This window comes from Melitaea cinxia, chromosome 16 (assembly GCF_905220565.1).
Source record: "Melitaea cinxia chromosome 16, ilMelCinx1.1, whole genome shotgun sequence".
Lineage (NCBI taxonomy): Eukaryota > Metazoa > Arthropoda > Insecta > Lepidoptera > Nymphalidae > Melitaea > Melitaea cinxia.
Genome location: NC_059409.1, coordinates 14,452,526 through 14,471,245, shown reverse-complemented (window position 1 = coordinate 14,471,245; position 18,720 = coordinate 14,452,526). Strand labels below are relative to the sequence as shown.

The 18,720-nt window shown below is 34.0% G+C and overlaps 1 protein-coding gene across 1 annotated transcript in view; it reads right to left on the bottom strand.

Annotated features, from left to right (window-relative positions):
* Positions 1 to 16,288: 16,288 nt before the first annotated feature.
* The window catches only part of LOC123660970, a 178,959-nt gene continuing 176,527 nt past the window's right edge, over positions 16,289 to 18,720 (bottom strand). Inside the window, exons 17-19 of the mRNA XM_045595987.1 lie at positions 17,699 to 17,830; positions 17,214 to 17,395; positions 16,289 to 16,471 (exon numbers count right to left, since the gene is read on the bottom strand). Coding sequence (XP_045451943.1) covers positions 16,289 to 16,471; positions 17,214 to 17,395; positions 17,699 to 17,830 — 497 coding nt within the window. The remainder of the gene's footprint in view (positions 16,472 to 17,213; positions 17,396 to 17,698; positions 17,831 to 18,720) is intronic.

The window sequence follows — 18,720 nt, the reverse complement described above, 5'->3', positions numbered from 1 at the left end:
AAGAAAGATGTACAAAGGCAAAAAAATTAATTGTTTTTTAATTTAAAAAAAAAATCATAAAATAGGTAACAAAACCATTAGATGGCATTACTTTGAATAGCAATCACATCACAGTTAGATTCGGTTAGAATATTATGTATTGTATTATTGACTTAAATAGCAGTCTTAAACTTATAAACGTACGTGAATAATTATCACTAGCTGGCCTGACAACTTCTTTAATAGTAAAAATTAATTTATTATTACTTTTTAGTTTTTTTTTTTTTGTATTAAAAACTTCCGTGGGCCGGGCCTTAAGGAACATCCAAAAAAATAAATTAGCCGAATACGTCTAGCCATTCTCGAGTTATGCACTTAGCAACGTTCATTTTTATTTATATACAAGAAGATAACAACAGATGAAACGCATTTTTAATATCACATCCAAAATTGACCGTTCCATCCGGGATCCATCCGGGATCGAACCTGCATCTCCGACTAACTCTGTCAAAACGTGATACGATATGCCATTTAATTACTATTTTAAGTTTTAACAGTTTAATTGTAGAGTATAGGATAAGATATTAAAAATGTTTAGAGTTCCCTAATGTGTGGGTAATACAAAAATAAATAATACGGATAAAACGTACTTTTCAATATTTCACTAGTGACTGAACTCAAAATAAGTCACTTAATAATCAGCCTCATTATATTAACAATCACTCTTACATCGTAGCCTAGACGTGTGTAGGTGTACACATACTAAATAACAAGGAAATATTACGTAGACAAACAATAAATTACTTTGTTGGGTGTTTCTATAATTATTTTTAAATGCCTTGCGACCTGCTTATCAGTGTGGGGTTTTTCAAAACATTTTTTTTCCTGGACATTCATCGCACGGATCCTTTTTGGGAATATGGAAAGCTAGATTGAAGTTTAAGTTGACAATTTCACGATACTGGCGTTCTTTTATAGCCTTAGATGTGTATTTCTCTGAGTCGAACCATTGAAGATATATTTTGAACATTTTCGCAATACTTAAGTCAAATGCCCGAACATGGTCACAGACACTTTGTTTCATTGCATGATTTATAACAATGTTGTACTTTTCGTGTCGACCCCATATGTCCTCTTCTTATATAGTACTTCCATCGTACTTCTTCCACGAAGTCTTTAAGATACAAGTTGAAACTGCAAGACTATAAATGAACATAATTTGTTATAGTTCAATTTTTTCGTTTTGCAGTGAGATGCGTGGGATCAACTGTAATCAGCGGGAGATAATACTTCAAACTATGTTTTCTATTATTAACAGTGTCATTGTTTAGGCATCTTTTTTTCTTTATTTTATCGGAATATTTGATAGAACGTTTGTAACAGTATTTACACGATGGCACTATTGTTTTTACGTCTACGTACTACGTACGGCTTTACCCTTTTTTGTTACGTATTTTTTACTAAAGTTCTTAAAGGATTTGCGTTTAAGGTCTGTCCATTATTTTGGGTGCCTCTGCTGTTGTCTAGTCGTTGTAGTAGGTGTAGTGTGATTGCTTGAGTACGAAAGAGCAGGCGTATTCGTAGTGCTAAATAAAGACGAAGAAATCAATGAGTCTACATGATTAGCGCAGAATATGTTATCGCAGGACTTATTGACATTAGTAGGAGACGGAATGGGAATTGGCACTGATAGTCTCAAATTTATCGGAGTAAACCTATCGTCAGAAACTTCTAAGTCTTCAAGCTGGCTATTGGTGAATTTTCGAAACTAGAAGGTGCTTCAAAAAAGTGTACTAGGTTGATTGCTGTAGACTCTCTCGGTAGACGAATCAGATGTGGCATTCGGTATTGAGCTATCGCAGGTAATTTCTTTGGTTCCATTATCTTCATGCAGGATTTCTTCCCATACGTCAGCTAGTTCCTGACAAATTTCTTTTGCACCAGGAGGCAATGATGACGTTTGATGTGTTATGGTGGTTTTATTATCATACAAAAAAAAGTAAAATTAAAAGAAAAAAAAAACTATTTATTGTAGGTATTCATAAAATACTATTAATATAATATGTTAGCAATTAATTAAACAAATTTCAAATTAAAAATATTTATAAATAACAATATTTTAAAACAAACAACGTTCTAACTGATTTACTTTTCCCTATAACAACGTCCCATCTTAATATCGAACCGATGAATCGAATCACAGATTTCGTAGAAAAACGTCACATATAATGCTTCAAAGTTCAATTTTGTTCGTATATAATTGTGTTTGCAGGCAAACAAAGAAAAACCGACTTCAAATATATCGACAAGTAATAGAACGTAGGTAGACGAAAAAATAGTCAAGTAAATACGCATTATCAGAGATTACTCCAAAAGTTGTAATCAGATCTCAATGAAATTTAAATGTGACCACATGATAAACATCGGCTTTTGATTAAATTAAAAATCATCAAAATCAGTACACCCAGTAAAAAGTTATGCGAATTTTCGAGAGTTTCCCTCGATTTCTCTGGGATCCCATCATCAGATCCTGGTTTCCATATCATGGTACCAAACTAATCCTTAGTTACCAAACTAAAGATATCTCCTTTTCAACAAAAAAAGAATTATCAAAATCGGTTCTTAAACAAAGGAATTATCCCCCGAATATACATATAAAAAAATATATATACCTCTATATACGGTCGAATTGAGTAACCTTCTCCTTTTTTGAAGTCGGTTAAAAATTGTCCTAATATTACATAGGACTTCTACTTTTTACTATTTATTGTTACATTAATAATGGCTACCAAGTGAATATGTATTACGACAAACGTATTTTCGTACTCAAAATGCTATTTCACTACCCCTCCGTCAAGAAACGTCGTATATAATCGATCGCATCACAACTAGTAATTGCGATAAAAAAAAATACATATAAATAATATTTATTAATTTAAGACCTAAATGTTATATCACGAAATAATGTAACAAATAGTCGTCAACTTACCAGTATTTACGCTGTTCTTCGTATAAACAGCATCATTTTTGTAAATTTTGAACTAAGATCAAGCTCTTCTGCGTCATCTTTGATCATATCCGACATTTTCCGAGATCGTAATATCTCTAAAAATATGTTTTTTCATGCAAAGCACCGACAAATTACACTTTTATATCAAATGGAAATAAAGCTAAGCGCATGCCACAAAAACACCCGTTTTCCAACGAACAGCAGCCGGAGTGACGAACGGACGGGGCGCCCGCGCGCTCCTACTGCCCGCGCGCCGTCGCTTGATCACTTCGTGCGTTATTACGCGGAGCAAATGTCAGATAGAACGTACTTCGATTCTATATTTTCGAAACTAAATAAAATACGAAAATTCTAAAAACGTACGTCTGTAGTTCGAATTGCTTATCTCGTCTAGCTATTTAACTCGTTTAAATTGCTTCATGATCACATCGGACTCTGTTCTACGGATACGTCGATATGGTTGCTTGACAAGTACACACAAAATGCTCACTAATACATATATATATTTAAAATGTATGTTGCTATTGGCCCTAGTAACCTATAAAGTGACACCGGTGAGAGGGGCTGGGTACTAGACTCTCACTGATAGTTTATCAGTAAACCATATAGGAGATAAACTATAAGAGTGAATGCACTCTTAGGCCATGTTTCAATTATTCATAAAATTTATCTTACACATAAATTAGTAGTCAGCTACTAGAGACTCAGCAGGAAGTAAAACATACCTTAGAACTTGTTTTACTTCAACTACTAAACTAAAATTATTGGTGAAGAGATTGCAGATAGAAATATTCAATGGGTAAATGAAGTTTGATAGTTAAACAGGAAAACGTTTCTTTTGCTTTGAAAGGTGCAGCCCAGGGTAAAGACCCTTGCGTTACAATATGCAGACACCCGGGCGAACTGGAGCGGCTGAGGCTGGTCACCGAGCCGGTGATTACAGTGGGCGCGAGCTTCCGCTTCCGGCTTCTAAAGAACACTCTAGGGGTAGGGCAAACAAGACTATGTGGAGTCGGGGTAAGCAGGTTCCGTTTTGTAACCATTTTGAGGCATAAATCAATGTCCGTTAGATATCTCCCCAAAAAAAATGACCATTGCATTCGTTGCAAGCAGGTGTCTACGTTTTTTTATATGCAAAAGCGAAGGGTTTCCGTAGCGCCGGAGATGTCATGGAACGAAATTATGCTCATCAACAGCCTAATTTTGAGTTTAGGTTTATAGGATTTCTTTTTTTTATAATGGTGCATTACTTGTATTACGAGTTTTTTGAGGGGGACTCCCCCATCCTTCCACACCCCTTCTCACCCTTAAATTCGTGCCAAACGATTCAAAATCCAACCCTAGATAACTTATGAATTCTTGTATTGAAGGCGGTAAGAAAATATTTAAAGGGTGGGTAGTTAGTTATGGTGGTGAGCGAATTTTATCAATTTTTTAGTTTTGTACGTTTTGCAGGAATTATTAATAGTTTTAAATTTCACCAAGTTATAAACTGGAGCACTTAAATTTGAATGTTTAAAATAGTTTCTATAAGCTTGTTTATAAATATAACCAAAGTTAACTAACCTAAAAGTTTCATGCATGCGTTACTGCCATGTTGCATCTCAACTTTTTCCAACTCCGTGGAGCTTGCAGAATCTGGTGTGTCAGGGTAATCAAGATCTTGATCTTCAGATGCATCGCTGTCCGACATCTTCGCTAGTAATATTGTGGTAGTTGACAATTACACTGTCACTTACTTTTATCGAAGGTATCTTGAAATTTTTTTTAATTGAAGATGCCCTCAAAAATTACTATATTTCGAAGTTAATAAGCCTTTTCTATATTATATTTTTCTTGGAATAGCCTTAAATAGTAAACAAATATGGCGTACTTCCGACCACAGACAATAGAGTAATATTGTAAGTATAGTAAAATGACACAAAGAGCAAATGAATGAACAATATTAATAAGCCATAGACGAATATAAAATTCATTTTATTTTCAAATATTTAACGCTAACATATTGCTAAAATTATTTCAAAACCTAATAATATATTGAATAATTTGCTAAGAATTAGTAGAGGTACAGAATTACGATATATATATATATATATATATATATATATATATATATATTAATTGAAAATCGAGCATCTATATAGCGTTCTATCACGCTGGTCGAATGCGAATCGATGGACTTCACATACCTTCAAGAACTTAATGGGGAACTCTCAAGGGTGCAAGTTTCCTCACGATGTTTTCCTTCACCGTTGAAGCAAGTGTTATTTAATTACATAAACGCACATAACTTCGAAAAGTCAGAGGTGCATGCCCGGGATCGAACTGCGACCGCCCAAATAGGAAGCCACAGTCAAAACAACTAGGCTATTAATGTTTAGATAAAGATAAAGTAGGTATATTAAAAAACAAAATAAAACTTCTTCAAAAAGCGAATATTCTCTTTATTAATAGTCTCTTATTATGAATAATAATAGTAGTCAATCTAAAATCAAAATCAAATCATACTGTTTTTTGGCGTTTCGTACAGTGTTGCTATAATAATAAAATGGCAGCTCCCTACAATTAGGGAAGTAAAACCAGAAAGGAGAACACTGACCTTACGAAATCCTGAAAATCAGCATCCACTCAAGGTAGGTACAGATAGATATGCTATTATATGCATGGTTTGACCATGCTCTTGGATAAGCAATGCAAAGGGACTGCGCAAAAAAATTGGTAAAATCATCCTTCTAATAATAAATAAATTTATTTATAAAAAAAACATGCTGATCAAGTTTAAATTATACAAAAAAAGACATAGAGTGCATAATTTATAATAAGACAAAGTGAACGCAAACGAAAAACAAATAAAAGAAAAAATTAAAAGAGATACAACATAAACTTATTGATTAAAAGTTGACAACATAAATATTGTTTGGGATTTTTTGTACATAGCATGGCAATTTTAAATAAAGTGTGAGGGGGATAGAAAACATAACTGGGGTGAATGAACTTGTCTTCACTAAAATGTTCTAGATGCACTCTCCACTGTTTTATATAAGCTTCTTGGTGAGCACCAATGAATGACCAATGATATAATTATCATATAATAAATCTATGGATCAGCCCTACCTATACAAGAATTATTGGTTTTAAGAAGTTCTCCTTAATTTTTGTAGATTTTACATTTTAGAATAGTTTTCGTTAAATAAATGGAAAATAAATTGATTTTATGTTCATTTACTAATTTTAAGTCTTTTTTATTTTTCCTATTCACTGTGTCGGCCGAGTAGAATAGCACCACCCCCTTTCTTGACGTGGGGGTCGTAAAAGGCGACCGAGGGATAAACCTGGCTCAAAATCATAAGATTCATTTCAAACCCAGAATAGGGTCTCCGTCAAGCACTCGTGACATAGCTCTAAAATGCGAAAGACTCCTGCTGAACTGGCTCCACACATATCGACTCGTCATTCCTGTAGTTCTAGCCTGTGAGGTCGAGAGGGTGGCGCAGAGCTTAGGTAACTCTGCGTTTTCTTGAAGAGTGTCCTAGACGACACAGTGTCTGTCGGACATTATCTTCGTCTGCAATAGACGGTTAGTCCGGCCAAAAATTCACTTCTTGTTAAATACGACAAAAATTTCAGTGATTCTGTTTTATTAAAAAAATTATTGCCTTCAAGAAGTTCTTCTTGATTTTTGTTTTTTTCTTTTTTTTTTCAATTTATTGGCCAATACATAACAAATAAATTAAACTTTGCAATTTAAGTACCACAAAAAGCTCGCGGGTTTATCTGGGTACAGAGAGTAACTAACAGTTAATTCCGTTTGTTTTAAATATTTTTTAAAACGTGATTTCTTTTTCGTGGTACTCTTATACATTTATTGCAGTTCTCTGGGCAGTTCGTTAACATAATCAGGTATTAAATAGTCGTCAGTTCTCTTTCCATACTTATTGTTAGTTTTTGGTAAGTGATATTTAAGGTTTGAATCAAGTTGACGTAAGCCAATAGGTCTTATTTTTTTATTTAACAAGGTTGTATTATTAATTTGGGTTAGAATAGAAAATTTAACTTTATCATATATGTTCATAACATTACAATGACGAAAGAGCTGATTATAGTTGTTCTTATAATTATTAATTATTCGTTTAGGTACAATTGTTTTTAATAATCTTAACTGTTAATTGTAAATATTTTCCAAATTTGATCTGCAGGATCTTCCGTAACTACTAACACCATAATCGATAACCGAGTAAGCCAAGGCCACGTTAGGAGCCGCAGTGTCTGGTATGGTAATTTGGCTTTGAATAGTAATTAGTTTGCTTAATAATGATCTTAATTTTGAGCAAACGTGATCTATATGCGTGCAGGTCAATCTGTCATCGATTATTCAATCAATCAATCAATCATTACAGCCTATACAGTCCACTGCTGGAAATAGGCCTCCACAAGCTTACGCCAAAAATAACGTGAACTCATGTGTTTTGCCCATAGTCACCGCTGGGCAGGCGGGTTGGTGACCGCAGGCTTTTTCGCACCGAAGACGCTGCTGCCCGTCTTCGGCCTGTGTATTTCAAAGCCAGCAGTTGGATGGTTATCCCGCCATCGGTCGGCTTCTTAAGTTCCAAGATGATTGTGGAACCTTGTTATCCCTTAGTCGCCTCTTACGACACCCACGGGAAGAGAGGGGGTGGCTAAATTCTTTAGTGTCGTAGCCACACAGCACATCGCATCGATTATTAAGCCTATGTAAATATGTGTTTTCACTTGTTCAATATCTTTACACGAACAATTCAGACTGCATGAGGAGTGCAAACAAGAGTGGTTGTGATCCACGATGGTAGGTCTGATGTCTGTCTGGTTGCGCGACGAGTGAATTATAATATGTGCGTTTATTATCAGACCCACATCGTGTGCCCATTTACACAATTGATTAAAATTACGTTGTCATTTTTCCTGGGCATGTTTGACAGTTTTTTGAGCTACCACTAAACACGTGACGTCCGCGGACTGGTATACAGCGCCCTCCTTTATTATATTAACTATGTCGTTTACATATAACAAGTACTCAGTGGGGCCGATAATTGAGTTGTGCTGTGCCCCGTGTGGTTGATACTAAATCACTCCATTGTTTGGAAAAGCTTACTGTGGTTTTTCTGTTAAGATGATAATTTTTTAATAATTTCAATAAAGGACTGTATACCACCCCGCTAAAGTTTATCGAATAAAATATTGTAATTTAATACATCAAAGGCTTTGCTAAAATCTACGAGTAGAACGAGCACGTGAGGTTTTTGTCCAAATGCGTGTTAACTTCATTTGTAATTTTTTTTAGTAATTCAGTGGTGCTTTTATTTTTCTGAAAACCATATTGTTTATCATTAATGATTATCATTAATGATGATGACCATACTGATGATAACCATATTGTTTATCATTACTGATGATGAGCTAAATAATTATTTATTTTATACCCTAGGTACCTTTCTATAATTTTATCTACACATGACAAAATAGTGATGGGACGATAATTATTAGAATCGTCACGCTTTCCCTTCTTATATATTGGCCGAATTACGCTAATATTCAGTATATCCGGGTAGATTGATGTAGCTGTGCACTGGTTTATGAGGTGAATAATGACTGGTTCTAGATGTGAGGAGGTATATTTTATATCGCTTGCCCTAATTCCGTCCTAACCTGGACTTTTTTTGTCACTTTTATGCAAAATTATACGTTTAACATCCTCTTCACGTGCTCGCTGTAGTCTGATTGAAGTTTCTAGTATTTTGTTCATACGAGGTAGAATTTAGCATTTTCAAATTACAATCGATACATATACTTTTCACAGTATTGTCAAATTCGGTCGCAAAATTATTTGATAGACTAAGCAGATCCTGCGTAAAATGTTTAATAATTACATCATCAATACATTGAACAATGTTTCCGGTAAGATTGTTAACTATTTTCCGTTATTTCTCGTTGATTTTCAAAGTTTTTACAAATATCATTCTTAATTTTACGATTTTTTATGAACTGAATATACTTGTTTGTTTTGTTTCTATACGAATTATATAATAATCTCTTTCAGTATTATTATCATCCGCACGCCAAATATTATAAAGTTCGTCCCGTTTTTTACACATAAATTTAACTTTTTATTGTTTGCCCATTTACAAATTTTTTTTATACTTTTATATTCTACACAATATTTACTCATTTCATATGCATTCCTAAATTGTTTGTAAATAAAATTATAAATATCGTTAGGGTCACTATAACTAAGCGGTTCGCTCCAGGCAACACTGCATAACCTGTTTCGCAGATTGTTATTATTTATTCTCGTAAACAACTGATGAGCAACTGAAGGCAGGCGTGAATCGCTCAACAAGTTATGCAGTGATCGGCTAGGACGATTTTTACAACGCCAGTACACAAACGCCAGTTTCACAATTAGCGATATTTCTAATAAAACATGATCAACACAAGATTTACAAATTATGTCCATACGATTTTCTATTAGTGTATATTGATTTATACCCGAGTAAAAGCCTAATTCGGATAGGAAGTTTAAGTAAAGATTTGTAATAGGGCTACATTTTTTAATGTGTAAGTTTATATCGCCAATAAATAACATAATTATTTTTTAAGTTATATTTTGAGACAAGGGATAAAAGTTCATTAATAAATCCTTCTTTGCTATAATCCGGTGATCTATAGACTGCACAGACTTCTAATTTACAACTAAAGTCTAGAATTAATTCCCCGGTAATACATTCGAAGTATTTACAGGAAGCACTATGTCTAATGAAGGATAATGAATTAAGAACATATAGTAGTAAACCTCCACCTTTCCTGTATTGCTTATGTTCGTAGTACATTGAGTAGACTGGGAGTTCGTACATATTAACACAGTCTTCTTTTATGTTAGCTTCAGACTTCAGTTAATATCAACAAATGTTTTTTATCGGATGTGTTTTATCGGAATTAAATAATATGTATTCGAGTTCGTTCGTTAAAGTTATGACAAGTTAATTCTTTCGAACCACAATTTGAGTCATCCATTTTTGACCGACTTCCAAAAAAGGAGGAGGTTCTCAATTCGACAGTATTTTTTTTTTATGTATGTTACTTCAGAACTTTTTACTGGGTGGACCGATTTCGACAATTTTTTTTTTATCGAAAGATGGTGTGTGTCATTTGGTCCCATTTAAATTTATTTGAGATCTAACAACTACTTTTCGAGTTATATCTAATAATTCGTTTTTACTTGACGCTTTTTTCGTCGACCTACGTTGTATTATACCATACTGCATAACTTTCTACTGGATGTACTGATTTTGATAATTCTTTTTTTGTTGGAAAGGAAATATCCCTAGTTTGGTAACATGATAAGGAAACCAGGATCTGATGATGGAATCCCAGAGAAATCGAGGGAAACTCTCGAAAATCCGCAATAACTTTTTACTGGGTTACCAACTTTGATAATTTTTAATTTAATAAAAGCTGATGTTTATCATGTGGTCACATATAAATTTTATTGAGATCTGATAACTACTTTTTGAGTAATCTTTGATAACGCGTAGTTACTTGACTATTTTTTCGTCGATCTACGTTGTATTTTCGATCCGACGAAACCGACTTCAAAAAAGGAGGAGGTTACTCAATTCGACTGTATTATTTATTTATTTATTTATTTGTAACATTAAGAAAAGCATACATCAAATTATATTTACTTGCAAAAGCCCTTAAGCTTGTCCGCAAGTAACAGTCTCAATCATTTTACATAAGACTTATAAAATATTGCTATAACATTTACAATCTACAGTGGTTACAAAAACATATTTATACTACGCTTAGATAATTTTTGCTAAACAAAGTTTTGCGTCTACCCTACTTATTAAAAATAGTTTCTCCTTTATTTATTAGACAATACTATCATCGACGGTATGTTCACAAAAACGATTACAAAAAACAAACGGGTGTAAGCGAGATAGTTAATTGGTTTTTATTTGCTCAGAAATAGCTAGCAGTATACAGGTTGTTATGGTAAATTAGTTATGTATAGGTACATATATATATTTTAATGTATGTTCGGAGATAATTCCGATGTTTATGAACCGATTTTGATAAAAAATTTTTTGTTGGAAAGGAGATATCCTTAGTTTGGTACCGTGATAAGGAAACCAGGATCTGATGATGGGATCCCAGAGAAATCGAGGGAAACTCTCGAGAATCCGTATAACTTTTTTAAATTATAATTTAATCGAAAGCCGTTGTTTATCATGTTGGTCACATTTAAATTTCTTCGAGATCTGATTACAACTGTTGGAGTAGTCTTTGATAACGCGTATTTACTTGACATTTTTTTCGTCTACCTACGTTGTATTACTTGTCGATATAATTGAAGTCGGTTTTTCTCCGTTTGCCTGCAAATACAATTATAATTAATTATACTAAAATCTATACATATAATAAATTGGTTGGAAAGTCAAAACTGTACATTGAATATTTTTTTAAAAGAATACTTGGGGTGTGATCTACAATCGATACCGAAGCCAAAAATATAGTTTTTAGAATTTTTGTCTGTTTGTCTGTTTTTCTGTTTGTCTGTATGTATGTCCGGGATAAACTCAAAAAGTACCGCATGGATTTACTTCAAATTCGGCACGAATATTATTAAGAAGTCGGGTCAACATATAGGCTATATATTATCATGCTATCTACTACCGGGAACGAGCAGTGAATCTTTATTTCCTCAACACATTCTGTAACACGTGTAATTTAACGACGCATATTTGAATGTTTTTGTTATTATGTTAATAACCAGCTGTATAAGCTAGCTTCACACTATAAAAATCTCGCAATATAAGTAACTAAGCCGATAAACATAATTAAATGAATATAAGTAGACAAGACAATTTTAAAGCAGCGCCATCTATGAGATTTTTCTGTCGATATGAAATGTAAAGAAAAGAAACTTGAAAAGATATGTTTCATTTGTATCACTCATTCATGAGTTACCCAAGTCTACTTTGGGTACAGAACCCCAAAAATAACAAACTCACGAAAATAACGAACATCATACGAGAACAAACGCGTTGTCCATATTGATTACTGACTATTTAACCGCTTAACCAAACGAACAGTCCAACGTGTCGTATATATAATATAATAATGATAATAATCCGAACAAAAATATTCTTAATATATTAGTTTTCAAAAATATAATAGTTCTGGAAATTTAAAGGAAAATAGTTCTTAGTTAGTTATAATAAAAATACAATTTGAAACTGGACTAATATATAATACGGAGAGTTGAGACGTTCTGACGTTGAAAGGAATTTTGTTCTTATTCCGTTATCATAGAATACAATTTGGCTCTGTGTACAATTTGTTCTAATGAAATAAAAATATTCATCCAACATAAATAGCATAATTATTTTATCCGCTATCTAATGCCGCGAACATCTCTAATCAAGAAACAAAAATAAGGACGCGTTAGTAGGGACCGCTAAAGTTATAAATTATTTTTCCACCAACAGCTAATTCATCATCATCATTTCAGTTTGAAGGCTTTCTACACGGTCGGGATCGACCGCCGACCATCGTGTCCTTGGTCGGGTTGATATAAAAATGGACAGTGTGGAAAACGGTTGACCCGACCAATATTTGTTTGATGTCAACGGCTTTGGTTGGTGATTTGCCATGTTTTTGAGACATTGGATCCGATTTATACAAAAAAAAGAACCAAAAAAACTTCACTTCACTTTTGCATAAAAAAGTTATTGCCAAACCCACCTTATGTTGCTTTAAAAGGCAAGGAGCCATCGCTTTAAATACCAGAAAAAAACTGATAAGTTGAGTCAACCACCGACCGTGTAGAATGAATACAAAAATTTGGTTGACCTGACCAAGAACACGACAGTCGGCGGTCGATCCCGACCGTGTAGAAGGCCTTTTATTGCAGTCCACTGCTAGACATAGGCCTATACAAGTTCGCGTCAACAATTGCACCAACTCATGTGTGTTGCCCATAGTCACCACGCTGGGCAGGCGGGTTGGTGACCGACTGACCGTGGGCTGGCCCTGTCGCTTGATGTGGACTTAGTGATGCTGTATTTTATGCAACATGTTACTAATTTTGTACTAAAACACAGTTTACATATAATTTTTCAAAAGAGTAACTGCAGAGTTTCTTGCCGATTCTTCTCTGCAGAATATACATTCCGAATCAGCCGTAGCTTTACTTTTACAAAAATAATTTATTTTTAAAGTTTTAATTTGTAAAATGACGATTCGAAAGTGCTCTTGGGGCCTATTTGAATAAAGCTGTTTTTGATTTTATAGGGGGAGGGGGTTAAGTGTGTTAATAATATATATGGTAAAACAATGAAATCGCGGGTGCAGCTAGTATTATATATAAAATTCTCGTGTTACAGTGTTGTTACTTCTCCGAAACGGCTGGACCGATTTTTATGAAATTTTGTGTGCATATCGGTTAGGTCTGAGAATCAGTCAAGATCTATTTTTCATACCCCTAAGTTATAGGGGGGATTAAGGGGGTTAATAAGATATATGCCAAAGCAACGTTTGCGGACTCAGCTAGTTATAAATATTCCTGACTTTTAGTACTATGAACAGAAATCATTTTAGCACGTGAAGTTTTTAAATAGTTTAGATTCGTTAAAATAAAATAAAACAAACTTTATGTCTGATATTAAATTTAATAGGTACTCTATTATTTACATTAAATTGTTCACTATTAACATGGTATTTATAATATTTCATTGCTACGCTGTCAATATATTTATTTACAGAACTATTTATAAATTATATAATAATATCAATACTTTGAATTAAGTTTAGACAAAGTCACATTCAACGGCTTGCGAACGCGAGAAACATTCGATCATTTATTGCAAACGCATGACGATACAATCAGTACAGCCTATACAGTCCACTGCTGGACATAGGCCTCCACAAGTTTACGCCAAAAATAACGTGAACTCATGTGTTTTGCCAATAGTCACCACGCTGGGCAGGCGGGTTGGTGACCGCAGTACTGGCTTTGTCGCACCGAAGACGCTGCTGCCCGTCTTCGGCCTGTGTATTTCAAAGCCAGCAGTTGGATGGTTATCCCGCCATCGGTCGGCTTCTTAAGTTCCAAGGTGGTTGTGGAACCTTGTTATCCCTTAGTCGCCTCTTACGGCACCCACGGGAAGAGAGGGGGTGGCTAAATTCTTTAGTGCCGTAGCCACACAGCACAATATAGATACAATAAGTATATTTAATTATTTATAATCGAATGTGTTTCATACACGAACTCACCACAAACTTAAATACACGTAATATGACAGAAAGTAGTTTTAGCACCTCCACAGGTTACGTAATAATAATTATTATACTCAAACAACTTACACGATACGAATATTCATCTCGATTTAAAAATATTACAACACGATACTCCAAAATCAGCACACGTTATAATAAATCGTTTAACATATATATAAACGTACATATAAAAGATTATTTTATTTATAAATTGTGATTATTAAAAAAGAATTGATAATGACGCCATATTTATCGGGCCTTTTATTTAACGTATTTGGCACTAAATCATTTGGAATGCACAATGCTATCTACTTACATGTTAGGTTAATATAGACTAATTTGGATCGCTAGTTATTTCATTTAATTGTTACTTTTCGATAGAAATTTGAATTCATAATCTGGACGCTTATTTGGAACTTGGCAAAATTGTTTAAAATTTAAAGTGTTTGTAATTGGAAGTGTTTTTCTATAATATTTCCATGTATTGTCTCGAGACTTTAATGATGAGAATTTAACAATAATGTTGCCAAGTAACAAATGAGAACATTTGAATTAGGTAAATAATTTCCTCAACAATAAACCGGAATCCTTCGATTTTATTTTAATTCTTAAGGTATATTAAAATGGTAAATTTGACAAAATTGATATTAAACTTGGCAAAACACTTTTGATTTTAATAGGAAGATTATAAAAATTAGATATGTCGTAGTAAAGTATGTGATACGCGGGTTTAAATATTGCTTCGTCTACAAACTATTTTAACTGTTTATTAGATAACTTGTTTCATTTTTATAGATTAAAACACCTACCGTCGTTCCTTAGAAACTCACAACAAGTCTAGCTACGGGAAAACGTTTGAAAAATTCCTATTTTTTTTTTTTTATAACTACGGTACAAATTTGTCAATATAGAATATTTTGATGTTATTCTTCGTAGTTAATAAGTATTTACTTACTTAAATACATATGAAATAGATTTGCAAAATATAAATTCCTTCGCATTATTGTTATGGTAAAATATTACATTTAAAAAATGAAATTTAGTGTACCGAAATACCGAATATAAGAAATTTATATTAAATAGAATTGAATTATTGAATTTTATTATAGATTAAATTTTATTTTGTAAAAGTGGACTCAGATTTTATTATTCATGTGGAATTGGGTGTGTTCATTTTATTCTGATATAATTTATAAATTTTTATTTCGAAACAAGGAACGGTGATATAAAAATTTATCGTATTAAATAATTGTGTAACATATTAATTGAATATTCAAATATTTTGGCAAATTTTCTTTATTAATTACATATTATATGATTTTGAAAGTTTTAAATAGGTACGACATTAATACTTTATATTTATTAGTTGTCATTATTCAACTGTTACATATCCAATACAATCGTGTCCATGTGTAACCGTGCAAATATTTTATTACTATGTCCGAACTCATACGATAGTCTATAAATTAAATGTTGTCCTATTATGATAAAATTATGGTCACCATAAAATACAATAGTTAAGTACGAATAATATTTGTTAATTTTAAAAATAAAGATTATACTTTTATAAATAAAACTTTTAGCGAACATTATGGAGCCGATCCGTTTTCATCAACTTTCTCATAGCCCTTTAAATTCGAGAACACATTTCTAAATTCTAATCGTTTCTCTACGGTTTGACGTTTCAATTGCGTTACATCTGTTGACATCAATATTATCATTATCTTGTTTATTTCTCGCGGATTTCAAATAAAATTTCATTTTTCTATCGCAAATGTTTAAAAAGTAAAATAGCAAATGTAAAACCATTTGCGTGAACAGTAAAACGATTTTGGCGCCAAGTGCCACCATTTTGTTTGTTTCGCCGTCCGCCATTTTGTATATCACATCGTGATCGCTCCCGCCCGTCGAGTCCCTGTAACACGGCAGGTCGTCTCGATCGTCGCGGCCTCGGTTCAGTCTTCGAGCCGGCAGCGGCGGCCGCTAGGGCTGCTTGAGCCAGTGCGCCGGCACCCACTGCGGCTCGCGCTCCAGGCTGTTGACCTCGGTGAGCAGCTGCTGGTAGGCGCGCTGCGTGTCGTTGTTGATGATGATCATGTCGAACAGGTGGCCCCAGCGCAGCTCCATGTCGCGCGCCGTCGCTATAATCTCCTTCAGCTCCTCTTCCTGCCAAACGATCGTTGAAGGTAAGTAGGGCACGGCAGGAAATTTCCTACTCATAATATGGATCAGTCCAACCGGGGAAGTTACCTTACAGAAGATCACGCCTAAATTATAATGATGAGATGTTGTGTTCCTATTGGTGAGTAAGGTGACCAGAGCCCCTGGGGAGAACTGAGGATAGGGTCAGCAACGCGCTTGCGATGCTTCTGGCGTTGCAAGCGTCTAAAAGCTTCCGTAATCGCTTACCATCAGTTGAGCCGTACGCATGTTTACCGACCTAGTTATATATATATATATATATACTACTATTCGTAAACCTAAAATTTTTAACCGACTTCAAAAAAGGATTTACTCAATTCGAACGTATTATATATTTTTATGTATATTCGGAGATAACTTCGTCGTTTATGAACCAATTTTGATATATTTTTTTTGTTGGAAAGGAAATATCCCAAGTGTGGTATCAGGAATCCCAGAGAAATCGAGGGGAACACTCGAAAATCGTAGTAACGACTAGTGCGTTTTTTAATTTTTTTTCGCCTACACTTGTCGATGTAATTGAAGTCGGTTTTTTCATTTGCTAGCAAATACAATTATTATATACTAAAATAGACAAAATTGAACAACTAGGTGTTCCAATTATATGACTAAAGCTGCGATATGCCTGAAATTAACTCAATATTAATACCTTATATGAAAGCGACGCATATCAGATAGAATCTTAAATTCACTCAAAAATATGAACCTTAAAAGCCTCTCCGTTTCGAATCTTCTTCTGCCTCAGCTTCTCCAAGCTGGGCGGCGCCACGAACACCGTGTACGGCTTCAGGTCGGAGTTACGAAGGATCTTCAGCGACTGCGGGTGTAGGTTGAGCACGCAGATCTTACCCGAATTTACGACCTCCCTGATCGCTTCTAGGGATGTGCCTAGAAATATTATTGCATTAAATTAATTTTTCAACTGATTTCAAGAGTCATGAAGTTTGAATATATTGCTTAAATAAACCGATTTCCGATTTTCTGCTTGTTACCACATAAATTTGTCACTGTATTTACTAGTTTATTTGGAAATCGATTTCACGAATCAATTACTTTACATGTAAGCAATATATTTAGTCCGATTTTCGAACTGTTACAATGTTCTTTTTTATAATAATATTTTTGAACAAGTTCTTCGTTTTTATTTTTTTATTTACAATTTTCGTTTGCTGATATCATTTCAAATCATACCGTAGTAAGCCTTTTCATATTCGCCGTGCTCAACAAACTTCCTATTGAGGATGTCCGCTTCGAATTGCGCTCGTGATATGAAGTGGTAGTCCTGTCCCGCTACCTCGTGATCCTTGCGGGTACGGGACGTGTCTGTGAACGATGGACACCGTTAGTTTTAATCACTAGTACAAGTAGCGTAGCTGTAATGCAGCTAGAAACAGATAGAACAGAGGCAAAGGCGAATTCTTTGCTCAATAATGTAATGAAGTATATACTAAAATATATATATAATATATCGCACCTTCGGTTCAACTAAGTCGCAATTCAGGACACTTTTTTGTTATGTCTTTTATTAGGACTTTTTGATAATTCAATATAAGATTTTTAGATTATAGCAAAGACAGTAAACTATTAATTCTATAAAGATTTCAAACCTACTATAAAAAGTAATCCAGAAATGAGGAAATAAATGCGAAAAAAAAATAATTAAAAGTCCTCTGCTGTAGAATTAAGAATGAGCTGTGTGACTTTGTTGTACCGGAGGTGTGATATATAAGTGGTAGCGGAGGCCAAAATACTAAATGTGGTTTTGCTCGAAGATCATGGGGACCTATTGGATTGTGAAGATTTGATGATAAAAAGAAAATAAAGTTTATATGATGTATGGGGTGAGCTTTTAGTCAGTCACAGAAAAATAGGTACTCGAGTGCCTCAGAGGCAATGCGGCCTACTTGTTTCTGACAGTTAAACAATTTATTTATTGAATTAATATGACGGTTTACGTGGTGGGTGTGTCCGTACGAAGAGGTAGTTTTTTTTTTTCATACGTTCATATAAAAGAATTTACTACACATAGTTATCAGATTTTGGGTCAGTACGACGAAAACATAAGATGAAGCATCTCTACAGCATAATAATCTGACGCGCTCGAGTTTTTTTTTGGCATGGGGAGGAGGAGGGTAGTCTAAAACCTCACCGAATATCACCGAGGTAGGGGTTAATAAATACATGAGTTTACGCCATTTTTGGCACAAACTTGT